Source organism: Nanorana parkeri, unplaced genomic scaffold, assembly GCF_000935625.1.
Source record: "Nanorana parkeri isolate BGI_ZX_2015 unplaced genomic scaffold, ASM93562v1 scaffold2112, whole genome shotgun sequence".
NCBI classification, from domain to species: Eukaryota; Metazoa; Chordata; class Amphibia; order Anura; family Dicroglossidae; genus Nanorana; species Nanorana parkeri.
In genome coordinates this window covers 36926-50736 of record NW_017308380.1, presented here as the reverse complement: position 1 = coordinate 50736, position 13811 = coordinate 36926, and the positions used below count along the sequence as shown (strand labels likewise).

At 44.0% G+C, this 13811-nt stretch overlaps 1 protein-coding gene across 1 annotated transcript in view; it reads right to left on the bottom strand.

Annotated features, from left to right (window-relative positions):
* Positions 1-10465, bottom strand: part of GLB1 (galactosidase beta 1) — a 41058-nt gene extending 30593 nt beyond the window's left edge. Inside the window, exons 1-3 of the mRNA XM_018572711.1 lie at positions 10292-10465; positions 6080-6249; positions 3585-3735 (exon numbers count right to left, since the gene is read on the bottom strand). Of these exons, the coding sequence (XP_018428213.1) occupies positions 3585-3735; positions 6080-6249; positions 10292-10339 (369 nt within the window). The 5' untranslated portion in view covers positions 10340-10465. The remainder of the gene's footprint in view (positions 1-3584; positions 3736-6079; positions 6250-10291) is intronic.
* Positions 10466-13811: the final 3346 nt, after the last annotated feature.

The window sequence follows — 13811 nt, the reverse complement described above, 5'->3', positions numbered from 1 at the left end:
AAGCACCTACATTGGGCACATGAGCATCAGAACTGGACCACGGAGCAATGAAAAAAAAGTGGCCTGGTCTGTGAACTTAATAATCGGCTAACTAATCGATTTTGAAAATAATCGTTAGCTGCAGCTCTAGATGAATCGCATTTTCTTTTAAATCATCTGGATGGCCGGATGCTTGTGTGTCGCTTATCTAGGGAAGAGATGGCACCAGGCTGCACTACGGGAAGAAGGCAAGCCAGCAGAGGCAGTGTGATGTTTTGGGTAATGTTCTGCTGGGAAACTTTGGGTCCTGCAATTCATGTGGATGTTACTTTTACACGTACAAACTACCTAAACATTGTTGTTGACCAAGTACACCCCTTCATGGAAACAGCATACACCCGTGTACTACAAAAAAATATTTTAAGAATGGTTTGGAGGAACACAACAACAACAAGCTCGAGGTATTGACTTGTCCTCCAAATTCTTAATATCTCAATCCAAGCGAGCATCTGTGGGATGTGCTAGAAAAACAAGTCTGATCCATGGAGGCCCCACCTTGCAACTTACAGTACTTAAAGGATCTGCTACTGATGGCTTGGTCCCAGATACTACAGCATACTTTCAGAGGTCTAGTGGAGTCCATACCTCGATGGGTCAGGGCTGTTTTGGCGGCTAAAGGGGAACCTACTCAATATTAGGTGGGTGGTCATAATGTTATGGCTGATCGATGTATGTATTGATTAGTTTCCCAGCAAGGTCACTCACACATGACTTGAAATTTGTAAGCAATTCAACCAGCATTACAAAAGCTAGCCATCCAGAAGTTACATTTCAGCTGATTCGTTCTGTATCACAGAAATTCAAGATGCGGGTAGCCATGTCGGCACAACCTCCTTCAACAAAAGAACATTTTTCAATCGTCTTTTGTCACAGCAGCCAGGTGGAAAATGATTGGCTAAACTGACTGCAGCCAATCAGATGCAAGCACTGTTCGTGTATTTAGCGGCCACATGCGGAGCAGCAGCTGCTGAATACAGTAGCTGTCCGCAGAGATTCCTCTATGCGCGGTATTTAGCATGGATGGGGGAATCTAATAAATTCTCTCATACAACCCGCAGGGTATCTACCTTTACAAAAGTTAAGCTGCTAGGGGTTAACAGGCAGTAGAACAGGAAATAATCCCTTCACCTCAACACTGCCACCATTAACCCTTTCGCTGCCAAGCCCTCCGGAACATTTTTCAAATCAGCTGGCCAAGCCCTTTTTGAATTTTCTGCAATTTTTTCCTATTGATTTGATTTTCAACTGCTGCGTTGCTAGCGTTTGTAAAAGACCCCCCAAACCATATATTTTCTGAAAGCGCATGCACACCCAAGATGTTGCTAAATCAGGGATATGAAAGTATAAAGGTGCCCATACACCTTACAATTATCGTACGATAATCGTGTGCGATCGACTTGTCGTACGACAATCGTAACATGTGAATAGAGTGTCCGACCGATAGTACTGTACAATCGTACGACTTTTGACGGCCAAGCATGTTTGAAAACTTTGGTCGATCGTATGATGTTCGCATGGTTGGTGGCGTTTCCGTCCGTCAAAAGTCGTACGATTAACAAACATGCAAACGAAAATAAGTGTGGTCAATTACCGCAAGTCGTCCAGGTGTTTTTTTATAACTACCGCTGATTGAACCTTGCGATAATCGGGGCAGGATGGGGCCGTCGTACGAAAATCGTATGACGGTTCGATCATCGTAAGGTGTATGGGCACCTTAACACTTAGAGACAGGAGAGGACCTGCACCCCAGTAAGTGTAAGTGGACTAAAAATCCAATTACACATTATGAATATATATATTTTTTTATTAATACTTTTTTTTTACTTTTTTCTAAAAACTTTTCTAAAGTTTAGAAAAAAGTTTGTTAACAAGTTTGTTGTGATTTTAAACAGATATGGAGTAAAGGTCAGCTTTAAAGCATATATAAACCACAAAAAATAAATGCAATATATTGCAACTTAGCAGTCCTGTATTAATTGTTTAGCCTTTTTTTCCTTTATGTTTACCTTGTGATCCTGTGAGTAACACTTCCTGTCCTATAGTGACAATGCTCACTCAATGTACTATATTAATGAAGGAGCAGCAACTTTGTCAAACTAGGCTGCGCTCCTGAATTTGAACTACAACCTCCTTCTCTCCACATCACTATTACATAGGGATTTCTTCTTTTGTAGTTCAGAAAAGATAGCTGGGAAAATTGATTATCTAATATATCAGTTTACTGCAAAAGAGGTTATGAAGACACTGTAATCATCGCAAGATGAAACAGGTATTTTTCTGTAATTGCTGAAAATGTTCTTAGCTTTTCCATTTTTTTTTTTTTTTTCTAAGGGCTCGTCTCAACGGACATTCATGTCAAACACAGCAGTTTCTATTTGAATGTGAGCACTGCTCTGCATCAGTACACTGTGAATGAAGGGTGCCATGGTGACTCCCTGCACTCACAGTATATTCTGAGTTTTCCAGGTTGAGTGTGCAAGGGGACATCTTGTGGCGGACAAAGGGTACTGTGGGGGACAGTTTCAGGTTGAAGGCAAGTATTGCAGCACAAGCTGTCTTTATTTCCTTTGTCAGTTTACCACTTACCTCTGTACCATTTAAGGGTATTCACTGGAATTGAACTGCATACATTTTATTAAAACTGGAAAAATTATGGTGTTCTAAATCCTTGGTCCTCAACTGGTGGGTCATGACCCAAAAGTGGGTCGCAACCCCATGTTCAGTGGGTCCCTGCATGCCTTCCACTTTTCTAGGCGAGAGGCTCTTCAGCCTTCCCATAGCGCAGTCCGTTCTCGCGCCAAGCAGCCATTCAAAATATGCTGCCAAGTGCCAGCTTGAGGTGGGGTGCGCTAGGGCTATGAGGAAGCTCCATCCATAAGTGCATTGCTTACAGCTGCCTCGCGTGTGATGTAACATTCTGGCTCCTGGCACCTCTACAGGGTGTGCAAATGAGCTGTACAAGTGGATGCACATATGAATAGAGCTCCATCACGGCACAGCAGCCCACACAGGACCCCAGGCTGAGGATCCACTGAGTAAGATAGGGAGACTGGGTGGATTTAAAAAAAAAAAACACATAATTTTTTTTGGAGTGCATGCGTGTGAGAATGTCTGTCTGCGAGATTGCGTATGTGGTCGTGTGTGCCTGTCAGTGTTTTTGAGGGCCCATTCACACTAGTACAGTGCGTTAACCACACAGTTGCGTGCGATTAACGCACTGTACCACGCAATCCCACTTACATTCATTTGAATTCTATTGCCCGCATAGGAACGTGCAGTACCGCAATGCCATGCATTCCACTGCAGTGCAACTTGGGTCCCGACTTAATGACCAAGGACAAACACGGGTCCCGAGGTTACACATGTTGATAACCACCGTTCTAAATGAATGAAAAAATAAGTGTGAAATTAATCCACGCTTTTGGATATTTGTATATTCATTAAGATTGTTACCATAATTAAAAGAAAGTTGATGTATAACACTGTTGTATAATAAAGGCCTTGACCTACAACACTATCTTTAGAAAAATGTATAAAACATTTACCATATCCCATTCTGCACATATGTAGGGACCTGCTCTCAGTATCACTAACAATCCAATTTCATTAGCCATCTTCAAAAATGTTTCAATATCATGATCTCCAGAAAAATTATAGACACCAGGCTTTTGCTCATGAAAGTTCCATGGTACATACCTGGAATGACAAACAAATATGTATTAGCATGTAAAGCACCAGTATACAAGTTCTATTTACAAACCATTATACCATTCATAAATTTTTATGTCAAAATACAGATTACTGAACAGGACTTAAAGTTGCGGCATTTTGGATAAAGGGCAGTAAGGCCGAATCCACACTTCCTTGTGTTGTGGTAAGATGGCTCATCCAATGCAACGCAAGTCATAATGAACCAGCAGTAATTTTTTTTTTAACCACAGCACATCGCAATGCACAGCTGTGAACCCAAACACATGCATTGTCACGTGCTGCCTAGGTGGCCTTGGGTGTTATTCAAGATGTAGGACATCACAGAGTACCATAAAGTTATAATGGGATCTTAGGGATTTTAGGTTGTTTCAGATCATCAAACAAATTTAAATATTAGTCAAAGATAACACAAGTTATTTTTATTATTATTTTATTATTAAGGGAAAAAAAAATCCAAACACACATGGCCCTGTGTGAAAAAGTCTTTCCCTCCCCTCTGTTAAAACATAACTTAACTCTGGTTTATCACACCCGAGTTCAATTTCTCTAGCCACACCCAGGCCTGATTACTGTCACACCTGGCAATCAAGAAATCACTAAAAAAAAGACAGTGCTAGAGTTATTGCTCTCACTCATGGCGATATTTAACATGTGTAGCGCAATTGTTGTTTTTGCACATAGGTGCACCGACGCGTGTTTATGTGCGTGCATGTGGGGGGCGGGGACTTAAAAACATTTTTTGCATTTTTTAATTTTTCTTTTATGTTACTTTCATTTTTATAACTTTTAAACACTATTTTTTTTTACACTAACCCTATTGCTATTACATAGGGGGCTAACAAGCCCCCTATGTAATAGCCAATAAGGTGTGACAGGTCCTCTTTATGGAGACATTAGGGGTCTGAAAGACCCCTGATGTCACCGAGGGACCCCAAAGAAGCTGAGAAAGCAGAGATCTGCTTCCCCAGCTTCATCTCCTGGCTCTAAGAGCCGGAGACTGTGTACAGTGGCACCGGCAGTGATGTAATGCACATCAATTCTGGGTCCAGTGATCAGAGGAGAGATCAGCGGCTGGAAGCCACTGAATCTCTCTCCCATCATTGCGGGGAGACCCGCTGAGCCGCTCCTGGGAGCCGCACGGGGACAGCGGTGCCCAGGGAAGACAACGGCGGCCGCGGCACGGTACAAACGATCCGGCGGCTGTAGAGGCCGGATCGCTTGTACATTAACAGCCATCGCTGGCTGTTAAAAGCGGTACCAAGAACACAGCTGCTGCAGCAGCCGTGTTCTTGTTTTAACCACTTTAACGGGCCACCGTCTATAGACGTATTGCGGCCCGAAAGTGGTTAAAGATATGGGTAAAGGTCCACTTTAATAATTCCCTTTAAAGGAGTCACTGACCTAGAACAAGCATGCAAACAGTAAACAGTCAGGACAACTGATAAGAACATACCGTATTTTTCGCTCCATAAGACGCACTTTTTTCCCCCCAAAAGGCGGGGGAAAATGTGTGTGCGTCTTATGGATGAATCCCTATCGCCCGACGCCCGAGACATGCAGTTTCGGGCACCTGGCGTAGTTTTGTGTACATTTAGCCCTGCTAAAGCAGAACTAAATGTACAGTAGGAGCCACTGTTCGTTTAATACGAGTGATCCAATCAGATCACTCTTATTAAAACCGAGCAGCGGCGATCGAGATCACCATAGAGCCCCTAGAGCAGACGAAGAACGGACGTTCTTCGTCTGCTCTGTGTGATCACTGAGACCGTGGCGCTGTAATCACAGCGCCACCTGTCTCAGCGGTCACTAACTGCAGCTTCTGTCACAGAAGCTGTGACAGAAGCTCCGGTCTGTTCAGTGCTCCATAAGGCGTGCACCGGACCTCCCTGCGTCCTATGGTCCGGTGTGCCTTATGGAGCGCAAAATACGGTAATTATTTTCGGTCAGTAATTATTATTATCATACAGGATTTATATAGCGCCAACAGTTTGCACAGCATTTACAAAACTGAGGGAGACAATACAATTAACAATACAATTTCAGTTCAGGAGGTAGAAGGGACCTGTTTGTGAGAGCTTAAAATCTAGCAGGAATTCACTTTTCCACTTAAGGGTTCCTTTTTACCACAGACAGGAATAAAAGGGAAAATACACCCTGCTGCTACGCATTACTCACACCTTCTAACAGGGCACCAATGCCATATGCCTTTAATGGCTAGGTGCTAAGATGTTTAATTCCTGCTTTATTTATAACCAAGCATTACTCCTTCACACAAAGCACTTAGCATAAATGAACTGTCTAAAACAAACGTTTTAAAGTAAGTTCTTACGTGTAGACTGCATCCAATCCTGCCATTTTCATTTTCAGTAAGCGATCTCGCCAATAAAAGCGTGGAACACGTGAATAATGAATGCTTCCTGAAATATATCGGAATGGCTTTCCATCTTTGCGAAAACAATTCTTGTTGTTGTCTATTTCAAATGTTCTTGCAGAAATTTCCTTTAAAAAAATCAAAACGATCATTAGAATTTTTTTAACACCAAAGAATGATATTTCTACAGGGTGTTGTTTATCTTGTACATATAAATAAAAAAATAAGTTTGATTATGATTTTTGGTACTCACCGTAAAATACTTTTGGTTCCTTTCACACAGGTGGTGTCTGTTGTGATCAACAGATCCCCCGCTTGTCAAGATTTGCAATGGAGGAAAAAACTGGGCTGTATGGGCCCATGTTGGGTCTAAAGGGAGTCAGATTTAAACGTACATGTGTCTGTTTACATCAGATTACCCCTAATCCATCACAAACAGGTACTCCTTAGAAATAAAAGGACTGATGCTAACAAGTTCTCCTTTCAAATAAAAGGACTGATATCATTAACAAGTACTCCTTATAAAAGGAACGATATGGTTAACAAGTACTCCATATAAATAAGAGAACCAATGTTGTTAAAGAGGAACTTTACCCATATCTTTGTAATGACAACAAATACATCTGTAGAAATGTTTAGTAATAACAATCTACAAAACACATACTTATACAAATTGCAGGCTTTTTATTCTTTGCATACCTTATTTTTAGAGGTGCACCGAACAGAAAATTGTAAATCCGAAACCGAAATTAAAATAAAAAATGTCAGGCCAAAACCCAAAAAATTTTTTTCTTTTTCAAATGTTTTAAATATTTTATTTTTATTTATTTTATTTTTTTTACTTCATTTATTCATTTTTATTGAATATTTTTTATTTTTTTACTTTATTGTTGGGGGCTTCTGGGAAATTTGGGGGGTCTAAACAAACCTCTGATATTTCACTTTTAAAATAAAAAAAAAAAAGAGATTGAGGGATCTGTGTCCTCAATCTCTTTTTGTGCAGTCCCTGTTATAAATGAACAGGAATCCAGTCTATACTAAGTGTTCCCGTTCATTCATTAACTTGTGGACATAGTATGTTTACTGTGTCCCCAATCATGAATGAACAGGAAGTGATGTAGATCACTTCCCATTCATTCATAATTGGGGACACAGTAAACATATTTTGTCCTCAATTATTTACAAACACTTAGCGATCACTGATCGCTGAGTGTTTGTACCCGCTCTCCATCCTGACAGCTGTCACAGGAGGCAGGGTGGTGTGGGAGGAGAGCTCAGCCTCTTTTGACAGCTGTCTCCGCCCACACCACCGCTCTCCTGATCTGTGACAGGAGGCTGAGCGTTGGGGGGAGGAGAGATGCCAGCTGCTCACAGCGCTATACTCCCACACTGCTTGGCCTCTTGTGACAGTTTCTCTCGTCTCCGCTGGGACATAGAGCAGCACCCAGCGGGGAGGAGAAAGCAGGGATGCACTTTTTGCCAAAAGTGACAATTTCGGCTATTTATGTTGCGGTGGCTGAAATTTCGGTGCATCCCTACTTATTTTTCTTTTTTTCCCAGTCTTCTAACAGTGGCTATTTTTACAAAGGGCAGATAATATATCTCTCTTTACTTCCCCGAACTCTGGCACATGTGACTAGGGCATGTGATCATGTACATAATCTCAGGGGAGGAAAATACCTTTCGCTAAGATCTCTAGAGAATACAGATGAGATTTCCCAGCAATGTTCTGCTACTATAATCTTCCCAGGTTGCAACGCTTGGGCACATTACATAACTAATACCCAAAAGCACCAGGGAGTGGAAGAACAATAATTGTAACGCCCCGCTGAGGTGGATCGCCAAAGGGCAAAGAGGGCTGACATTTCACTCTCAGGGGCAAATCCTTAGCCAGTGAAGGGACATGTGATCAAGAAGTTGGGCGCCAGTCACTTTATGTGCCTTTTTAAATGCTTTAATGCAGAACAAACTGGTAGAGAGGGTATAGGGCTCCAGACATCCATGGCAAAAATAGAACAGACTCTCTAATCTTTTCAGACTTCCACAGTGCAGAATTGTTAGAACAGGCTGACACTGGGCAAAAGAACAACAGCTGAACAGGGATAGGCATGAGATCCTCCATGGGAGAGACACCAGACTTGACCCAGAAATCCATATCAGCTCCTGGTACCTCCAGTAGTCATAAGGTTCTCCTCTCCAGACCTCTCCAGGATCCCGATGTGGCCTCCACAAAGCTTGAGGCATAGACAGCATTTCCATTACTGAGCATTTCACACACTGGCTAAGCCCGGGGCGGACTGGGCTAAGCCCGGGGCGGACTGGGCTAAGCACATGGCAATTTCCCTGAGTATTTATGCACGCCCCTAACATGCACCACTGGCCATGAAACCCCCAGTGATTGGATGGTGAGGCACAAACACTCAAGATGTTTCCTCATTGGCTGCCCCACACACTCAAGTAGGAGCAAGCATAAACAAACAATAACAGAACACCCGGAATTAACCAAATAATAGCCAACTTTAAATCAGCTAGACTGATTTCAGCTCCTGCAATGCTACATTTCTACATGTAGTAGTGCTCATGTAGTAGTGTAGGGGCTATACTAGTAAAAGAAAAACATATTTTTTTTAAAGTATTGAATGTAAGATGATTTCATATCAGTATGCAGAGCTTCATACCAATGTGATGTATAGTTTAAGAGGGTAAAAGTCCAAGCAAGGAGTACTTGTTAATAAAAAGACCAATGTTGTTAACAAGTACTCAAAAATAAAAAAAAGGACCGATATAGTCAATGAGTACTCCTTATAATTATAAAAACACCAATGCTTTAAGGCTGGGTTCACACCTGGGTGTTCCTAATAGGCACGTTTTTGACCTTGTGTTTGAAGCACGTTTTTTTTTTTGTCCAATGAAACGCTCGTTTGACGCATTTTGTAACCTCCCTGGCGGTATGATTTTTTAAAAAATGTTTTCTGTTTCTCGTATTTTATTCTTTTAACTTTTAAACTTCCCGCCGGTTCCGCCCCCTGTGACGCGGACGCTCGCAAGAGACGGAACCCGGAAGCCAGCAACGGCCGGAGGACCCAGCGGGGATCGTGGACAAGGTAAGACCTACACTGTATTCCCGAGTGTGGCTCGGGGGTTACCGCTTTGGTACAGCAAATTAACCCCGAGCCACACTCGGGAATACCAATGGATACGCGCTGAAATCTGCCCATACGCGCGAAAAAGAAGCTCAAGTACTTTTTCACACATAGGGCGTTTTTAAGCGCGACAAATCGGGCTGAAATACGCCCAGGTGGGAACCATGCCCATAGGAATAGGATTTTGCTTCTTGAGCGTTTTTCAGCGCTTCGATCAGCGCTGAAAAAAGCCCAGGTGTGAACCCAGCCTTAAAAGGAGAATTATGAGGTGAGTGCTTTTCACTCAGCCTCATAATCTGAGCCGACCTGTGACAATGAAACTGTCACAGGTCGGTTCAGTAGATCGGGAAGTGAGCGAACACATACCGGCGCTCGCTCACTTCTCGATCCTGTCACTGCAGAGAGCCGTGACAGGGGAGTGACTGGATTCTCCCCTCCCCTGTCCGATCGTCGGAACGGACGGGGGAGGGGGTGGGTACAGCTGGCTCTGCCTCCAGATAGGCAGAGCCAGCTGTCACTCACGCAGCTGGGCGGATCCAGACATAATTGTCAGGATCCGTAACAGCTGCGGCGTCTCAGTATACCGCAAGCTGCAGCTCGCGGTATACTGAGCTTTGGGTAACGGGGGGACGCTAGTTTGTGTCCTCCCGTTACCCTTCAAAGAACTATGGGGGAAAGCCCTGACCCCATAGTTCTCCTTTAACAAGCACTCCTTATAAAAAGGAGCAATATTGTAAATAAGTACTCCTTATAAATAAAAGGACCGATGTTGTTAATAAGTACTCATTATGAATTAAAGACTCTTCATTAACAAGACTTCCTCAGGTCTTCCAGTATATCACAACAATGCAATAACACTCCTGAGGACAAGTATAGGTAGATTGTGCAGTTCTAAATAAATGTAAACGTACATTTCCGTGAAGCTATAGCCTAACTCCTGCACCTGAAACCAATACTGATCCCCGATGTAAAACACGGAAGCTCTACAAGATACAGCAGTGGAATCAGTGTATGTATCAAAACTTACTATGCATTGTCCAAGAAGCAGCAGCAAGACAGCTGAGTGAAGCCACATGATCAATCCGATATCCCCCAATCAGTTCCGGGAGATCAGTACATCACACTTCTAGTATATACACGGCACTTACAGTCCAGAGATGCGGTAGTGATCAGGTGTCACCCGGCAGGCGATCATGTGACCGCACCCCGGTCTGCAGGGAGTGGCTGAGCGTCCGACTCAAACACGGAACTAGCGATGGCTGGTGATTGTTTACAGCCAAACATGTACCCGTCTGCAGGATGTTGTCATTTGTAGTAACATGAAAAGAACCTAGGGTGAATGTTAACAGATTGGCTGGTCACACTGGGCTGTCATTTCTTCTAGCGTGATCTTGTATGCAGTGTTGCAGTTCGGAAATTACTATTTCATAATATATATAATCAATGTATACGTAGAAATATTGTTTATAATGGGATTAAGACAGGACACAAGTGCTTACAAACCAGGGGTGAACTGGGTGCACGCCAATCCCAGGCTCATCTTTACTCATCTGTAGTGATGTGTGGGGGTTTGGTGTGAATACAGTTCCTCCAGACCATGTAGAACTGTGACTGACCGACCCGGTGTTCTATCAAATGCTCCAACTCGTCGAAATCTCCAATTACCTCACTGCCAGTTACTTGCAAGTTGGAGAATTCGACCAGACGACTTAAACTGCAAAACACAAAGACTGACGGAGGTCTGTGCAGCTGCATTTTAACAATATTCAATCGGTGGCAAACTCGACAAGTATTCTGAAAACGCTATGCGTGCATGCGCAGCGCAACTGTACAGAGCTCCAGTCTTTCTGAGCACCAGAAGTGAGGTAGTTGGAGAGCTTGATGAGTTGGAGCTTTCGATAGAACTCCGGCTCCCAGCCCAATCAGTTGCGGCAGGGGCATTCCTAGCCTTACAGCTACACCTCACAAAGGGGAGGGGGTGGGTGTCAGTAGAAGTTTTGCATGGGCTTGAACAGAACCCTTGCCAGCTGCTAAACCCCTCCCCAAAAAACATGTTTACAGCTTATGAGCATATTGCCCCATGCGAGCAAAGGGCAGCCTATTAATTTCAATTTGCCCACTGCGTTTGCAATGCCATTAACAAGTAATGGTGCTGCCTATGCTTTTGTGCTCATTCACATGCATGGCAAACTGTGAATGTGGCCTTACGCACCTTATGCCCAGCACTGCAATACTTCTATTCCACCTTGTTTTTTCAATACGAAAACACTGAGGACATGCCTGTAAAGAGCATGTCACCATGGTGCCTTGTATTTACTGTGTATTCATGGAAAGAGTGGTGCTGACATCAACATGCCAGTGCTACTCGCTGCATTTCCCAGAACCGCTCACTAATGGAGAAAGAGGGAAAGAACTTAACACACACGTAACATGTCAGGAGTGACCTGGCAGTGAATGTGCGTGATGATATAGCACAGGAGAGAGGGGATAAGGCTGAATTGCTATGGATAGAAATAAAAATGAATGCAAAAAAAAAGAGAAATTACTGGTGGGGATATGCTACAGGCATCCGAATGTTGGGGAGGAGCAAGAGGCAGGGGCGTACGTACCACGAGGCAGGGGTGTATCTACTGCAAGGCAAACTAGGCATTTGCCTAGGGTGGCACTTTCCAGGGGGGCGCCAAAAAAACAGGTAAGAGAAAAAAAAGTATATATATTATACAATATTCATAAATTACTGCCAGTACTCCTGGACCTTGTGCTTCTTTGACTGGTAGACCAACTTGTCCACTAATGCTGCCTACTGCTACATATATGCCGGCTGCATCTCCTTCCACTTCCTGGTCACCGTGCTGGGCAATGTATTGGTGTGTGTGACTTTCGTCCGGTTGCATTGGCAGTTCGTGCGCCGGACCTCCCTGGGAAACCGGCACCCAAATCTCTTACTTCAGGCAGCGGAGGAGCTTCCGCAAGACCCCAGGGCTGAGATCCAGATGGTCATCATGCTCATCGGCACCTCTGTGGTGGTGAGTCCGGGGAAGTGCAGCTTATAAGCTCCGTGCAGGGTTATGTATCTAGAACGGGGCAAGCTACAGCGGCCGAGGCAGAAGATGGGTAACTGCAGAAATAGACAGCCCAGCATATTAAGGCAGAAGATCGGTGTTGCAGCTGCAGAACTAGAGACTAGCACAATCATGGCAGGGCAGGAGGGAATGGTTATTGTAGCTGCAAAACTAGGGAGCCCATCAAGTCAGAAATGGAGAAGGTGGCTATTGCAAAGGTAGAACTAGAGCGTCCCGCTACGTTGATAGAGCAACCTGTCAGAACCCTGCGCAATGTATCCTGCGACTGACAGGTTATTCAAAATGTAATAAACAGGAAGGGGTGGGACTAATTTAGATTAGGGATGGGAGGGTGCTTGGGTTTAGTCTTGCCTAGGGCAGCACAAAATCAAAATACACCACTGCCACAAGGCATTTGCCTCGAGCAGCCCTTTCCAGGGGGGCGGCAGAATGCCAGTGAGGCAGTCAGCGGAAATAGCCAAAGGAGCCCCTGACTGCCGCACTGGTTTTTGAAGGCATCGTTCTCCGTAAGGAGGAAGTGGCTGGGGGCGGGGACAGCCTCCTGCAGTCAGTCGGCCTAAGCGGTGGGCGTGGCCGGCGTCCTGGGGATGGGCATGGCCAAGGATTCAGGTCGGCCCGGCGGAGGTGTGATGGCTCCAGCGGTGGACAGGCCGGAGACTGTGGAGCTCCGAGCTCCCCGTTGGAGTGGTGTGCCGTGTCTGTGAGTACCTGGACACAGCTACAGAGATCCCTGCGGTCTACTGTATATACTAAATATATATATCTATATATATATATAGACACATATATATATATATACTGTATATATAGGGATGCACCGATACCGATTAGATTGGGGAGGGGGGGCCCAAGTTTACACTTGCCTAGGGCAGCACAAATGGGAAGAGGCTAAACTATTGTCACAGATAGAAGTAGAGGGAAGGCAAGGCAAGGCAATGTCATAATTATGGGGGACTTTAATTATTATTAGAAACAGCTAACTCAAGAAGAGCCCATCACTTCTTGAACACTCTCCAGGATAATTTTATGGGACAATAAGTGGAATTACCCACTAGGAAAAATGCACTAGTGGATTTATTAATTACTAACAACTCAGAGCTAATTGCAGATGTGGAAATTGGGGCGCACCTAGGGAGCAGTGACCATGGAATGATAACGTTCATAGTTAATTCCAGGAAATGCAGACATGTCAGAAAGACACAAACACTCAATTTTAGGAAGGCTAACTTTAATAAGCTGAGAAACCTACTAGGCGACATAAATTGGGATGCAATCTTCCTGAATACGAACTCTGAAGAAAAATGGGATAGTTTCAAGGAAATCTTAAATAGAATTGGCCAGTGCATTCCGTTTAGCAATAAATAAAAAAACGTGAAAGTTAAACCAGGGTGGTTAACCACCTCCCATCCATGGCCGTTCCTGAACGGCCGGACGGAAGCCATATAGGAGCGGGAGGGCGTCTTT